The sequence below is a fragment of the Corythoichthys intestinalis genome, chromosome 18 (genome assembly GCF_030265065.1).
Source record: "Corythoichthys intestinalis isolate RoL2023-P3 chromosome 18, ASM3026506v1, whole genome shotgun sequence".
NCBI classification, from domain to species: domain Eukaryota; kingdom Metazoa; phylum Chordata; class Actinopteri; order Syngnathiformes; family Syngnathidae; genus Corythoichthys; species Corythoichthys intestinalis.
In genome coordinates, this window is record NC_080412.1 from 48,021,002 (window position 1) to 48,036,925 (window position 15,924).

The 15,924-nt window shown below is 50.0% G+C and overlaps 3 protein-coding genes across 5 annotated transcripts; 2 read left to right on the top strand and 1 right to left on the bottom strand.

The window, feature by feature from the left end:
- Positions 1-282: 282 nt before the first annotated feature.
- On the top strand, positions 283-3,592 carry c18h17orf49 (chromosome 18 C17orf49 homolog). Of its 3 annotated transcripts, XM_057821528.1 has the most exons (6): positions 297-629; positions 715-809; positions 2,552-2,653; positions 2,724-2,899; positions 3,273-3,362; positions 3,424-3,592. In XM_057821528.1, the coding sequence occupies exons 1-6, from the start codon at positions 609-611 to the stop codon at positions 3,486-3,488; spliced, it is 549 nt and encodes a 182-aa protein (XP_057677511.1). In that variant the 5' UTR covers positions 297-608; the 3' UTR covers positions 3,489-3,592. The 3 variants fall into 3 exon arrangements, with proteins under 3 accessions (XP_057677510.1, XP_057677509.1, XP_057677511.1); XM_057821526.1 differs by lacking the exons at positions 3,273-3,362; positions 3,424-3,592 and having other exon boundaries at positions 295-629; positions 2,724-3,265; XM_057821527.1 differs by lacking the exons at positions 715-809; positions 3,273-3,362; positions 3,424-3,592 and having other exon boundaries at positions 283-629; positions 2,724-3,265.
- On the bottom strand, positions 399-7,005 carry LOC130906860 (uncharacterized). The gene is made up of 7 exons (XM_057821531.1): positions 5,394-7,005; positions 4,839-4,917; positions 4,619-4,774; positions 4,492-4,556; positions 4,369-4,415; positions 4,212-4,296; positions 399-4,141 (listed from the first exon to the last, which is right to left on the bottom strand). The coding sequence occupies exons 1-7, from the start codon at positions 5,480-5,482 to the stop codon at positions 4,045-4,047; spliced, it is 618 nt and encodes a 205-aa protein (XP_057677514.1). The 5' UTR covers positions 5,483-7,005; the 3' UTR covers positions 399-4,044.
- Positions 5,454-11,167, top strand: ovca2 (OVCA2 serine hydrolase domain containing). The gene is made up of 2 exons (XM_057821529.1): positions 5,454-6,531; positions 9,225-11,167. Exons 1-2 carry the CDS (start codon positions 6,390-6,392, stop codon positions 9,716-9,718), a joined length of 636 nt encoding a protein of 211 aa, XP_057677512.1. The 5' UTR covers positions 5,454-6,389; the 3' UTR covers positions 9,719-11,167.
- The last annotated feature ends 4,757 nt before the right edge of the window (positions 11,168-15,924 follow it).

Genomic DNA, 15,924 nt, shown 5'->3' on the forward strand with positions numbered 1-15,924 from the left:
AAAAAAAAAAACTTTTTTTTTTTTTTTATTCCCTGGGGAAAATACACACGGGAATTTATGTATTTATTCTTCATTTTCTTCCACTTTTGACATTTGTTACAACTAGTTTTTTGGGGGGGTTGGGGTGAAGATTAATTTTGTTTTATGATGAATTGCTTATATTTTCGTTAAAATTTTATAAGGAGAAAATCAGTCTTTAATTTGCATAAAACCATATTGAGCAATGAGCATGCACGTCGTACACGAATGAGCAGAAGAGCAGTGTCGCCCTCTGTTGGCGTTTGTTCTTACTACAGTAACGGGCAGACTCCATAATCACCGCCAGAGCGGACGGACCGCCTACCTTTTCCGGTGAAAGGCTGCCAAGAGCCAATAGCCAACGAGCGCTCGCTGGGCTCTTTGTTTTTGACTTTGGATTGTATTCGTGGGGAGTCTTTTCGCTCAGCTCAAGGTACTAAGTCAACTTGGAGTTTTCTGCAACGCTCCTATCGATGGAAACCGGTCGGCTAACAACAAACTGCTAACGCCGGCTAGCACCACCTAGGCCAGCTGTGTTAGCCACACCGGGCTTTTTGTTGTCAACGAGCACAAACGGGAGCCCTTTCGACATGACGTCAGCTTCCGCTAAGGTAAACGACGACGTCGAAAATGGAAGGGTGAGGCTCGATAGATAACTGCCCGGCCCGGCCCGGCCCGGCCGGCGTTATTTAACAGGTGGGCGAGATCTTCTCGGCGGCCGGCGCGGCTTTCAGCAAACTGGGCGAGCTGACTATGCAGCTGCACCCGGTGTCGGACAGCAGCCCCGCCGGGTGAGCCAAGATCAATGGCGTACCGCACGCTACAAGTCACTTCCGCTCATTAATATTCATGACGGTAGCTACTGTTGCTAAGGGGTGGGGGGACACGTGACCATTTGCCCCCCAGTAGGAAATCAAATTAAAACGTGTACGAAGGAGATGTTTACAGAGCTAAAGCTAACTAGTGGTTCCTCAAAAACCCCTGTGGGTCCTGGTTTTTGTTCTTACCGATCGAGCACAGACCGTTTAACCAATGAGGTTTCGGCTAAAACAAGCAGCACCTGACTACAATCAACTGATTACACTGGGAAAACACCAGATTGGTACACGTGTCGTCCTGTTTTGTTGGAAAAAAATCCAGCACCCACAGCGGCCCGATGTGGAAACGTTTGGGAACCCCTGAGCTAAACCTACCAATTCGGTCCGAAAAGGATGGTGCCAAATTCACTGGTAAAGATGTGGAAGAACATACAAATGTTCAGTTAAAGAGTGTCGAGGGCTGGGGAAAAAAAAAAAAAAACAGCCGACCTAAGCTTTTTAATCGACACATTTTCTTAAACGACTGACAATGACATGATCCTGTTTCAACAATCTATCCTTTACCACCACATGCCCAGTTTTTCTTATACCCTCTGGTTGTCTTACGTCTCTGACCGTTCTTTTGGACAATTTACATTGATATTTTTGCATAGCGATCGCAATTGCTACTCAGTGACAGTCAACAAACACATTACATTTTTTCATGAATAAAAAAGCTGAATTCTATAATTTATTTACACTTCCCTCTTACTGAAGTTGTGGGGGTTTTTTTTACAACAGAAAAGGTAACAGTGGAGGTCAGATGCCAATTCTTTTCAGGTCATTCATAGTCAGACAGAAGCAGCACGGCACAACGCCACGCTAAAAAAATAAGTTTAAATATCAAAACAGCTTACCTCTCTGTCCTCTGAAGGAGCATGCCAACCCAACAAAATGTTTACCGCATATGCAATTTGAACAGCTTCACCCTGGCTTCACCAAGCTGGTAAACGTTTGCGCAAGTTGATTCTTCACAGTTTTTGGTTTCGGGAAACATATGAAGAAAACATCCTTCACGTGTCGTAATGTCTAGAGTTGTTTCAACGAGTTCCATAGCAGCAGCGTTTGATCGGCATGTTATTTTTTTGAAAGATTCCCGGAGAAAAGTAGCATAAATAACATTGTTTCTACGTGAGGGCGGGTCTATAACGTCCCACTTCCGCTTTACGATGCGACGTCACGGTCCAAAAATGGCGTTCGTGCGGTACGCTATTTGGTTGTCAGCTGTAGGCCCGGGCTCGGCAACCGCCCAAAAAAGAGAAACGGAGAAGCATTTCGGATGGATTGATCAGTGTTTGCCTTTTTTGTTTTTGGATGAAGGGAGGCACATAGTTTTCACATATTTTCGGCAACTTTACCATTTTAGATTCTTCAAATTTACAAATACGTTTGAAAATGTTCTCAAAACTAAAGGGGAATTGAAATCAAACGCCCGTTAACTCATTGACGGTCTCCGCCGACGGCGATAGACAATTTAGGGGAAGCTCGTCGACGTCCGATCCCCTCGAACGCGGGTCGGTTGGGCGCCGGGCTTCCCGCCTCGAACGGATCGGACGTCTACGATCGACGAGCTCCTTTAAATTCGCGGCGGGACGATCGGACGTCGAGCGTCGTTGACTTCCCAAGTCAAAAGACCCCTAAGACGAGGCGGGCCGCTAAACGCTCGTCTTCTTCAGGGCTAAATGGACCGAGACGGAGATTGAGATGCTGCGCTTGGCCGTGCGACGATTCGGCGACGACCTCAACAGTATCAGCGGCGTCATCAAAGATCGCACCGTGTACGTACGCGCGCTCATTTCTACTCCGCTATCTAGCCGGCATCTCAAAGTCTTTACCGCCCCCCGGCAGCGCTCAGATCAAGAGCACCGTGAAGAGGAAGTTGTACGAGGACAGCAGGGTGCCCTTCAATGCCGACTCGCCCAAGAAGAGCGCCAAGAAAGCCGTCGCCCCCGCGGCGCCGGTCGCCGCCGGCGGGATGCAGAGCGCTTCCTCGGCGCCGCCCGTCAAAAAGCAGAAGACCGCAGGTAGGGAGAAAAGCTACTTTCTCCTTCTCTTTGTCCGTACGCCGCCCTACTTCAAATGTACGTCGACAGATGCTTTGATGTCGATAAAATCCTCTTTTGAGATAGAAACTAGTTACGACTCGGACTTCGCCCGAGGCCATTTTAGTAGGGGACGTAAAAGGTCCCGACACGCTTCTCCGGCGAATTGGAAAGTATATCGCTCGTCGCCGTCCGATCCGTACGAAGCGGAAGAGCGGCGGCCCAAGAACGTCGTCGGCCCTCCCGCGTCGGACGGATCGACGGCGGCCGCCGAGTCGATAGCGAGGATGGTTTTGCCGGGAGACGGTCAAAACTCCTCTTCGTGCATCTAAGCTCTAACCCGTCGCGGCTCCAGACGTGACGCTGAGCGCGCTCAACGACTCGGACGTCAACAGCGACCTGGTGGACATGGACGGACTGGGGAAGAAGCTCAACTTTGACCAAGGTGAGCGCCGAGTGAGCCACCCGCCGGCGGACTCCTTCTAACTGCTGACCTTTGTCTTCAGAGAACCTCAACCTGGACCCCAGTCTCATCATGAGCCCGGGAGACCTCCCGCTGCTCTCTCGCTGATCGCCCTACGACGGGTCCGTGGGCTCGCGTGAGGACCGAGTCATCCACCACCTTTACCTGATTTTATTTTCAAAAGCTTCCATAAAAAGTTCATTTCTCACAAAGCGTTTTTTCTTTCCATTTTTCCTCCCCACCCCCTCTTCTCGCGCTCAATCGAGTCACTCGTTACGTACGCAAAGTCGTCGCCCTCCGGCGGAGAAAGCGACGGTCTTTGGGCGGAAAACCTTGGTAGCCGGCCGGCGTCGACACAAGTTCCCAGAAATCCGAATTAGCCGCACGCTAAGCGAGAGTACAAGTCTTCCTTCCTTCCTTCTCGGACGGCAACGGCCACCAATGGTCCTTTGTGAAAATAAAGCCGTTTTACCAGTAGGAAGCTGGTCGACGCCTCTCCGTCGTTTCACTGTCAAAAGTGGTCGCCGTGTGCTCAATGTCAATATTTTGTCAGCGGCGACGCAGAGCATCCGCCGACGTTCCGCGCATCAGGAATTCTAGCCGGAAACGTCGGCGAGCCCGCCGCAGACGGCCGCCGGCCGGGTCCGGGTAGGCTCCGCCCACTTCATTGCGGCGGTCCGAGAGGAGGCGGGGTCAACCCGGCGAACGGCGACGACGGATGGACGGCGATTCCTCCGCGGGCCGAGTCTGCCGCCGAAGCGCTGGGGGCGGAGACGGGAACGTGACGACGTGACCCGCGAATCGGCGCAGAGCGTGGCGGTCGGTCGGCACCTGAGCGCGTAGCTACTTTGGCCGGCGGGGTCCGACACCCCGGTCACAAAAAGCTTCTTTGGCGGACCGTCCGTCTCCGCCCCTCCTGATAGACAAAGAGAAGGGGACTCAACGGGCAGCCGCCGATAAGCGGACGGGACGGAGAAAAGATATAAACCTTTCCGCTTGAGCGGCGTCGACGCGGGCCATCCGACGTCGGCGGCTCTGCCGCACAAGCGTGACCGGAGCGTTAGCCGAGAAAGGTGAAAAAGACGCAAGAACGGGAACGGCGCGCTCGGACCTGAACCTCCTGGTGAGACCGGGCGAGGAGTTGGGCGTGATTCCGCTCTCCCGCGAGCCCGACCGCTGAAGAAGAGCCAAACAGAGGTCAGCCGGCGTCGGCGGAACCGCGCCGTGTTAACGCTCACCTGGAAAGGACGTCGCTGCCACCGGCCGCTCGCGAGGTCGCCGGAACGCAGAGGGCGAGCGAAAGCCGGGACGTCCAGAAAGGGGGCGGAGCTAGGGGGCGCCCACCTGAGTCTGTGCGCGCCGCTCCCCGCCGGCGACGCCTCCATGTCGTCGTCCTGGAAAGGCACGTCTTAAGACCGTCGCAAAGAAAAAGCGGGTGTCTCTCGCACACGTACGCACCTGGGGCTGACGGTTGCAGTTGACGGACACTCGTCTTTGGCGCAGTGGGTAGACGGGACTGCACTCGCTGCTCCGCTCGCTAGTAGACGGACGTTTTTTTTTTTTGTAAGACAACATTTTTTTGGGATGAAAAAAGGTAAATGTCTATATGTATGAAGGGATTTTTGTCCAAAACTAAAAAAAAGGGATAAACAGTAAAATTTCTTTTTAAAATTGTTTATATCTTTATGTCTTGTTTTTTGTTGAAAACTTTTTTTTTTTTTTTTCATTTTAAGGGTAAATATTTATTTTTTGAATATTTGGAAATTAAAAAAAAAAAAAACAACCTACAACACCAACAACTGTAAACTACATCTTTTGTTGGGGAAAATGGAAATTGAATTTCAATTTGAGCTTAAAAACGTGAAATGAATGAACTTTGACGGGCCACACAAAATGATGCAACGGGCCGGAACCGGGCCCCCGGCCGTGAGTTTGACATTAGCAAACGAATACTGTGTTTCCAGCAAACAAAAGTCGACGCTTCAAGCGACGTCGCACTGCAGTAGCACTTACCTGACACTCGTAATCATGGGGGCGCTGATGGACCTCCGTAAAGGCCCGGCGGACGAGCCTGCGCACTGGTCCACCTCCATCCGCTCCATCTGGCGATTCGCCCGGCCGGGGCCCAAAGAGGAGAGTGGGAGGGCGCGGCGCGGCGCGGCGCCGGGAGCCCGTCCGTCGTGCCTCCCCGGCGGCCGCGCGAGCTCTACTCGAGGCCGCTAGAAGCCCGACCGGCGGGCCTCGCTCCGACGCTCGCCAAAAGCCAACGATCGAGCCTCGTTCCTACCGCATCGCCCTCCGTCCCCAAAAATAACAACAACAACGGCGACCCGGTTCCGATCCGACGACGCTTCCGAGCGTCAGTCCAAATCCGTAAGGACGCTGGCATCTGAAAACCAATGTTAACGGCGGCGGGTCAAAGAGCCTAGTCAAATGTCGCTCGGGACGCGAGAAGTCGGTCCAAAGTCAGCAGGACGGCTCCAACTTTGCCGTCACGTCCGTCCGCACGCACTTTAGAGGCTCGAGTCGGGGGTCGCCGATCGATCTACCCAGCCGAGGCGGGACTCCCGGGCAGACTCGCACGTCCGGCTCGCCCTAAACCCGCCGAACGGGCTTCCGGAACATCTTGACCGCGTTCGGTACCAGCCGCAACTTTCAACAAACACTCAACGGACCCGTCGGAGACTACAGAAGGGGGTGGTCAGCTGCGACGAGCAGGCGGGCGATCGGTGCCCTCTTGTGCTCACGCGGAGAACTGCAGCACGCGCGCAGGAAACCGGAAAGCTAGACTCGTTGACGTCCAAAATAATGGCATTTTTATTTTATTTTTTTTTAATCACTGACGCAAACTCTCGTATTAAGGCGCCTCCCTGTCCATTTTCAACTGTAGGAAATATAAGTAATGAGGAGTCAAGTCAAGCGCGGATACGTGAAAAGGAAGGTAACTTCCGGCTGCACTTGCAGCCAGTGGCTAGCAGCTTGTAGTTAGCAGTAAGCGGAACACCGGCCATGGCGCCGCTGCGGGTCTTGTGCCTTCACGGCTACCGGCAGAACGGCGCCTCGTTCCGGGAGAAGACGGGCGCCCTCAGAAAGCTCCTCAAGAAAAAAGTCGACTTTGTCTACATGGACGCGCCGCACTCGATCGAACAAGGTGAGCTCAAGTTAAGCTAATGCGGTTGAGCTAAAGAGACGAGGAAGTTTGTCCGAGCAGCTGGTATCGTTCAAAGTGCAAGCGACGAGCTTGACGGCTCCAGCCGTGCGGCATTTTCGAGAGGGGTCTTATTCTATTGATATTCGTTGAATGCCATTTTGACCGCGATAGTCATACGAGGGGACACTAGATGGCGGTACAAGTCCCATTTCCTCACATTACATGCAGTTGCCTGTTAATAACGTATCCGAATAAACTTGGATGAATTGAGACTAATACTGGTAATCCCCGGGCTACGAACGAGTACCGTTCCTACACTGGCGACGTCACCCGAATTTCCGCATAGGTTGGAATTAACACTTTGCGTACCCCTAAATACCCACTAAGTCTCAAAATAACGATCCAAAAACATGTATTACACGTCATTGTGCTGGCCTCGCCAAGACATTCTAGCTAGATGGCGAGCTAAGCGCCGAGACTATGGCTAGGTTCACACTACAGGTCTTAATGCACGATTCCGATTTTTTTTCCTCGTGTTTTTCCGACTGGAGTCGGGCATTAACTTGACGGTCTGAATTGGACAAGTCTCATAGAAGTGGACCATTTCAAATCCGATCTGAGTCACTTTCGTATGTGGTTCAAATCCGATCCGGGCCACATTTTTTCAGAACGTGACCGGCGGTCTGAACGGTCAAGACTCCCAGATCGGAATTCGTGCAGCAATTACGTCAGCAAAGAGCGAGAGGCAGAGAGGACGGCAGCCGTGTAGGCATTAACGCCCAGCTTGAACTCTGCTTTTAAGCATGAAGCGGGCTTGACCACAGTCATAAAAAAATAAACTGAAGAAAAGAATAAACCTTACAATTTTCGATTTTCATTCTGTGAGACGAATGAGCAATATTTCATTATTGCACACATGGCCGAATCGGGGCAAACTGACGCACCCGCGTCATTTCACGCGCACACGTCAAGGCTCGTGTGTATATAATAATATAAGACTAGACGGGGATTATTCATGTCTGTTATTTGTGTCCCCTTTTTGGAAATCAAAATATGATCACTCTGGAATGACATACAGCTTGCATGTGTAATTTGTTTTGATGCTTGTGCGTATGCGGGTCTTTGCTGAGCGCATCTCGGACTGTGAATTAGTGCGCGTGCGTGATACTTCAACGTTCTCAATGGACGTTCTCAATGGACGTTTTTTTGGCGTGCTCTGAACGAGCGCGCCAAAAAAACATGTCAAAAAACCGGATTTGTGCATTAAGACCTGGAGTGTAAACCTAGCCTATGTCAGACGTCCGTGTGCTTTGCTGACTTTATTCATCGACATTTGCAGAATGTAACTAAAATAAGTGCAGTTCATCTTCATTTCTTCAGTTAATGCAATTCAAATTTGTTTTTACGAATAGCTGCTGATACAGTAATAATTTGCACGTATCAGTTAGCATCCACACATCATCTTCAAAAACAATCACATCAAATTGCCCCAAGTATTTGACCACAGTTGAAAACGCACAGTAAATGGTACAAAAGGTGTTACATTATATATATAAACTATAGATACACAGTGTATCACAAAAGTCAGTACACCACTGGCATTTCTGCAGATATATAAGTATATCTTTTCACGGGACAACACTGACAAAATGACAATGAAAAGTAGTCTGTTTACAGCAATTATATAGAGTTCATTTATTTCCCTCTCAAAATAACTCAAAAAATAGTGTGTCATGCCTACAGTTAAGCATAGTGGTGGGAATGTCATGGTCTGGGGCTGCATGAGTGCTGCAGGTGTTGGAGAGTTAGATTCCATTGAGGGAACTGTGAAATACTGCAGCAGAGCATGATCCCCTCCCTCCAGAAACTGGGTCGCAGGGCATGACAGTGACCCCAAACAAGATGACCAGTGCTTTACCGAAGAGGCTGAGGGTAAAGGCGATGGACTGGCCAAGCGTGTCTCCAGACTTGAACCCAATAGGAGGTGCGCAAAGTCTCAAATATCCGGCAACGTGGTCACGGAGGAGTGGAAGAGCATTCGAGTGGCAACCGGTGAAGCTCTGGTCAACTCCATGCCCCGGCAGTTCTGGATAGCTCTGGTCAACTCCATGCCCAGGCAGTTCCGGGTTAATATTGGTGGCCACACAAAATATTGACAGTTGACATGTTGTACGTATGTTGATAACTTTCACTGAAGGGTGTACTCACTTTTGTTGCCAGGGGTTTAGATATTAATGGCTATATTTTGAGGGGGAAATAAATGAACTCTATTAGACTACTTTTCATTGTGTCAAAATGTCATTTTGTCAGTGTTGTCCCACGAAAAGATTACCATAAATATCTGCAGGAATGCCAGGGGTGTACTCACTTTTGTGATACATCTATGTTGCCTCTGTGGATGCTTCACGTGCGTGCGTGCGTGCGTGCGTGCTACTTGATGTGCGCATATACCTTCTTCGTACGTACATGCGCTCGTACTTGCGTGCTATTAGTACTAGCTGCGCCAAGATGCGTCACAAACCAAAAGTCAACATTATTATTAAAAAGAGACTCTGGCATCGTAAAGTCCGAATCACGCAACCCGGGGACTATCCGTACTGTTCGTCAGGAAATTCCTTCCCCGGTACTCAACGTATCAGCATTAAGGTTATGTTTGCCTTTTTTTTTTTTTTTTTTTTCCGGGGCGGTCGCAGGCCAGGAGAGCGGCGACGGCGACCGTCGCGGCTGGTGGTTCTCAGACCCCGGCGCGCGGACCTTCGACGCTCGGCAGCTCTGCGAGGACAGCTCGGGCCTGGACGAAAGCGTGGCGGCGGTGCGGGAGGCGGCGCGCCGTCACGCGCCGCTGGACGGCGTCCTGGGCTTCAGCCAAGGCGCCGCTTTGGCGGTCGTGCTCTGCGCGTTGCGGGAATCGGGCGCCGAGCCCGACTTGAGCTTCCGGTTCGCCATCCTGGTGGCCGGCTTCCGCAGCCGCTGCGCTCGGCACCTGACCTTTTACTCCGCGCCGCTGGAGACGGCGTCCATGCACGTCTTCGGCCTGGAGGACGGCGTGATTCCCGCCGACGAGAGCCGCGATCTACTGGCCGTCTTTCGAGAACCGGAGGTCATGACGCATCCCGGCGGACATTTTGTCCCGGCCGCTTCCGCTCACAGACAAAACTACCAGGACTTTCTGGAGCGCTTTCAGTAATGGAGGAAGACGAGGTTTTTTTCCGTGTCAGTTGGCTGGCGGGTGGCCACAAAAGGATTCCCGTGCCACAAAAGTTGAAACATCACTTGATAAATGAGTGCGGTAAAAAAAAAATCAGTTTCTCATTTATGTCCTAACAATTTGCTCCAACCAAATTCCAACGTCAAAAAAGTAAGTCCTAACTAATAAAGAGCGTCCATTTAAGTCGAAAAGTCAATTTGCTCAAAATGTCAATGCGCTTTGGCTGCATAATGCATGCTGGGAGGACAACACCAGATAATTATGAACAAGGATTTAGAAAATGAAAGGCTTATAACAGTGTGTATAAAAAATCAATTCAAAAAATCCAGTACCAACAGTAATTCCCATGTATTTACCAAATACACGGTTACACATTTTTTATCCTAATTGTTGAGCGATTTGAAAGATCTACATCACAAACTCATACATCCAATGTTTCAAACAAGGTTCATGAACAGATTTTTCAAGGTTTTGTCTTAAAAGATGCCACTTTTCCCTCAACCTCTACATCCAATTCCATCTCAAAGCAAGTTTTGTATTTGCAGAAATTTTGCCAAAGGTTTGCCTAAATGGCAAATTCGTCCAATCTTTTCTGAGGAAAAAAAAGTCAAAGATCGTGTAGAAATCTCCTTTGTCGCTTGGAACCAAAAGCACGCGTCTATTGAAAACACGATGAATCCAGCAAAGATGTCGCAGATGTTCTTGCACACGTTTTCATGATGCGCTCTACGTGGTCCTGGAGGTGGGGCGGGGCTAGAGCCGGGGTCACCGCCCGCCTCTATAACAGACCCCCACCCAAACACGCACGCTGTCTATCGTGTAAATTTTTGTTTGTGTTTTATTGGCTGCGCTGGTTCTCCCTGAACAGTAAGAGTTTGATTTGCTGTTATTTGTCGAGCGTGCGGGAAGGCGGAGCCTACACTGGCCCCGCCTCCCAAATGAAGCGCTTATTTTCTTCTGCTGTGTCTTGTAAAAAACCCCAAATTGTTTTTCTTCCGGTGGTGTTGAGCATTTCAACTAACGCGTTAAGGATGATAAATTGATGAGAAAAAGAAGTTTGCATTTCCAAACAACGCAGTCACCGCGTATTTGCGCACTTCTCGGTACAACCGACGATGATGGAAGCAAGTTTATTTCAAAATAAAACTAGACTTCTTACGCTCCCGTGGAGGTCGGATGCAATATTAAACACACAAAACAAGACAAAAATGACACAAACTGAGGATTTCAATCGGAGATCTATTTTGTTTTCCAAACACGCCCACTACCTAATGCACAATAGCACAAGCTGAGTGGTTAGCACGTCTGCGTTACATTTCTGGAATCAAGGGTTGGGCCTTCCTGTGTGGAGTTTGTATGTTCTCCCCGTGCCTGCCTGGGTTTTCTCCAGTTTCCTCCCGCATCGCCAAAACATGCGTGGTAGGCTGATTGAACACTCTAAATCAGGGTTGACTAAATCCGGACCTCGGTGCCACTTTTCCTGTGGTGTTTTCCACGTCTCTCTCCCCTAACACACCTGAATCAAATGATGATGTCATCAGCAACCTCTCCAGAAGCCTGATAATGATCCTGATTATTTTTGATTCAGGTGTGTTGGAGGAGGGAGACATGGAAAACACCACAGGAAAAGTGGCACCGAGGTCCGGATTTAGTCAACCCTGCTCTAAATTGTCCATAGGTATGAGCGCGTGCGTGAATGGTTGTATGTCTCACTGTGCTGGCAACCAGTCCAGGGTGTACCCGGCCTACTGCCTGTAGTTAGCTCCAGCACCCTCGTCGGCATGGATAATGAATGAATATTTCCTCGTCGGCATGGATAATGAATGAATATTTCTGAGATAGAAATGTGCAACTGAAAGGTGATTCATGAAATGAGAAGGTAGCCCATTCATGAGATTCATTTCCTAAATTCAGTCCCATTTGAACACCCGTGCGTGTCGTCCTCTTTCGGTGGCAAATGGGCTGCTAGCCAGCCACGCGGCTGAAGCGAGAAAGTGCATATGACACCAGAAAGCATTTTTATTTCATATTTTATGCTCGTTGACCGCTTGGTTGTGTGTGGAAGCCATCATTTTATATATTCAATTTTTCAATCCCGCGCCATGAAAATGATTGACTTCCTGCTTTAGTTTCGGGTTTAGGACGAATGTGACATCACCCGGGTCGGCGTCTCACAATACAGCATTGCTTTATAGCATGCAGACGGACTTCGGATTCAGCAGATGAATAGGTTTATTTTTCGCATCACGCCAGCCAAACGGCTGCAGGCTTATGTAGCCGCACCAGGGAGAGGCATGTCAGCCTTTTTGGGTTTAAGTTTCCGTTCGCCCCGAAATCAGCCAACACAAGTGTGCGACAACCGTGAACATCGTGTTTTGTGTTATGTCAAATACTGGGACCGTGGCACACGTTTTAATACGGAGGTGGCTTGCATTTTGTGGCTGACAATCAGTGTTGTTAATCTTACTTTCAAAAAGTCATTAGTTACTTTTCCCAAAAAGTAATTGCGTTAGTAACTCAGTTACCTGAATGTAAGAGTAATTACTTACTTGGCAAAGTAACTAGTGATAATTTTCATGTTTTTTTTTTCTCCAAAAAAAAAAACAGGTTACACAATGTGAAGTTAAAGGGGTTTTGGCACAACTGGCCCTAGCCCAATTCTTTACCCTAAACTTAACTAAACACAGGGGTATTGCGGTAACTAGATGGTAACCTTAGCTATATTTCATTTAATGTTGTGAATCAACCGTTAAAATTGCTCCCATTATTCCCTTCTGTCTACTTTCGACATGTGTAAGTTTTAAAACCGTTTCATCATTTAAAGATAGATTAAAGTCAAGATTTTGCCGATTTAGGAGCATTTTAGATGAAAAGTGACTTAGGTTCGTTAGGAAGGTTCTCTACAACGGAGCCTTCCTGAGAAGTCTACTGCTTTAAGATGGCGGCTGTTTACTAACGCATCTAGTTCTTTTTACATGTCGTTAATGCCGCTGTGTCTGTCATTTGCATCTAGTTCTATATATACGTGATATCTGCAGTGGCATCATGCGGGCGGAGTTTGTAGGCTATCGGCTACAATCAGCTATTATTGGAGCCACCTAGTATCACGTTTACAACGGCGTCACAACTCCCTTGCCTCCTCCCCACTCTCTCGTCTCCGTTAGTCCATCCCTCTCAGACTTTTATCGAGTCATTCAACAAACACTGTAACGCATAGTAACGCACGCCTTTCCCGCCTCAGTAACTGTAACGGGGTTGCCAAGATGAGAAAAGTAATTCATTAGATTACTCACCACTGAAAAAATAACACCGTTATATTCTAACGCCATTATTAAAAACACTGCTGACAATGCTCCTTGTCCACTGAGCATGCCACTCGGCTGACGACTGGCGTCTTGTCGCTCCCCCGGAGAGCGCTGTACTCGGCTTATTGCCCTCTTCGTGTGCCTGGTGTTTTGTCAAATTTTCATTTTTAGTTAAAAATGGCCGCGATTACAAAGTAAAAGCTACAAACTTCCTTTAACCAAAGGACTATTTACTTACGTTTGATCATGGACCGACCGACATGTAGAAAAGTTCTCCTCAGGCACATCCTGCCATGTTAGCCGCACAACAACTGCAGCCGCTCTCGTACGACTCTACGTCTCCGCTGTGTAGTAAAGCATTATTCTACGCCATATTCGTGTCGACCATGTGGCAGCTACGCGTTCCTCCGACGTCGGCCGGTTTGTCAGGCCATCATTGTCCGGCCGCTTCCCCGCAAACGAGCCCTCCGCCCGCAGCAGGGGAGTGATGAGCCCTAACTCACTCGCCGCCGGGCGGGTTGCCGATCGGCAAAGACAATCCACGACCCCGCCGCCGTGTGAAATGATCCGGCCCAGTTTTGTGTGATTTTTTTTTTTTTGCTTTGGAGACTTTGAAACATCACTCTGTTCGGGTCAGCGCGTCGGCTAGCCGTCACGCCTCTCGGTTTGTTTACATTCTCCGAAGCCGGGGCAGGGAGACTAACTACGGTGGCATAAAATATTGTTCGGGAGGTGCGAAGGTAAAGTGAAGTCGACATCATCCTCCTGTTGGGGACTCTAGAGCCCTATCATGGTAGGCGTGGCTAAATGGTGGATTAAAAGACTCATTTCTAGTTTATTTCTAGTCATCTGCGCTTTGCCAAATTGTTGTATATAGTCGAATCGTCTCAAAATATGTTTCTAATTCACATAATAATGCCATTTAAGACTTAAAAAAAAATGTTTTTTACCCTATTGTACGCACTTTAAGGACAATTAAAGAAAAGAGTCTCTGATGACTAAAAAAGACAAAATGACACAAAAGACATGAGGCTGCACATTTGACTTTAATGAGACTTTTGACGGACAGACACACTTCTGACCTGAAGCTCAGGGTTTTTCCGTTTGTCCGGCGGCGGAGATGGCGACGATGCGGGCCTGCCCCTAGCGACCATGGCTGTAGACTGTTACCGTGGTGTGCGTCCGCTAGAGTAACAATCTAAAGCCACGGTTGCCACGGAGGCGGCGGAGACCGCGACGGCGGCCCGGTCCGGGTCGGGTCGGGTCGGGTCAGGTCGGTCCGTCGCTCCCTCCGATGCCTCTGCCGGGCGTCAGTAGCCATGACTGTAGACTGTTACTGGACTGGCGTGCCGCTGACAAGCAGTAAGCAGTCTAAAGCCAAGGTGGTGAAGCGCCGGCCTCCCTCCCGCGCCCCAGATTGGACTCCTAAACACAGACGGGAGAGTGCAAAGTTGAAGCGAGTCGGAACAAGAAATGCCTCTCGGATTCAACGTGAAGGAGCGAAAGGTTGACACGAGGACCGGCTGCGGTTATATATAGGTGCTCGGGAAGGACGTTAAGTCGGGGCGTTTCCCTCGGATAGAAGGATTGGCTTTTTTTTTCTTCTTCCCGCCACTTGAAAAAGCCCGTGGTGTGAAGATGCGTGCCGTCCGTGGCTCCGAGCGTGTGCGTGACGTCGTTCCGGCCGCGACCAATGGGCTTTGACCCCGCTCTGGCTTTTAACGTATCAGAGCGCGCCCGACCGCTCGGTTTCCATGGCGGCGGCGGAAGCGACAGCGGCAGCCCTCCCTCGAGTCCGTTCAACTGCGCCATCCTGCCCGTCCGTCCGCCCGCACGCCCGAAGCCCGTCACACTGCGGTGCGCTGCAGTCCTGTAGTAGGCGCGCGCGCGTCGTCTTTAACGTGCGCCAGAATGACGCAGGGCTGACGTCACTGGACGAGGACGTCAGAGGGAGGGAGGAAGTCCAAATAAGGAAATAGGGTCTCCCGAAGAAAGACGCGCGCGCGCTGGCTTGCAGCTCCGATCGCTTCATCTTCATCAACATCCCCTCAATCAATACGTCACCGATCGCGTGCGTGCGCGCGCGCCTGACTCACCTGGAGAAGACGCTCTTCCCGTGCGCGCGTGCGTCTCCTCTTCTTCTTCTCGTGGTCTTCTTGTTGATTTTCTGTCTTCTTGCCGCTAGCTCGCTTCCCTTCCCTCACCGAGCGGCTCTCCCGTCCTCCGATCATGGGCGCGCGCGGGCCTTTTTATAGAGATGCCCTAGTAAGTCGTAAAGGGAGGGAGGGAGGGAGGGAGCGAGCGTGCGGCTCATTCATTCAAAGATTCACCTACCTACACACGTACGTGCGTGCGTGCGTGCGTGGCTACGTCACTCGGGCGCGTGGACTGCTAATTCGGGGACGGACGAGAGAAAGCGAGTGCATGCGCATCCTCACCACTATTTTCAAACCCTGTGAAAAAGATGCCCTGAATTTCAAGTTATCGGACTTAGGTTTGCATGGAAAGTGCCCATGCAGGGGGTCCATTTTGGGCTCTTTGATGTGAACAATGAAAACGTCGACGAGGAGGCGGGACAACTTTTGCCGGTCTAAGTGCTTTTCGGCGGGTGCATGGCGGAGCTAGGGGGCAGATGCGCGGAACTGCTGGTGCGACCAAAGCAACTAATATGCAGGCAGGGCCGACCCAGGCCATTTGGGGGCCCTAAGCAAAATAATGCAAAGGGGCCCTTATTTTTGGCCCACCATTTCGTCACAGTGTACTGTGAAACCCATACGTCCACATTTTGTATATTAATCAGATTTTGTTGCACTGCATACTTCAAATTCCTCACCCCAAATGATTGTCAGTACTTACAGTAGATAGCGCCAAACCTTTTTC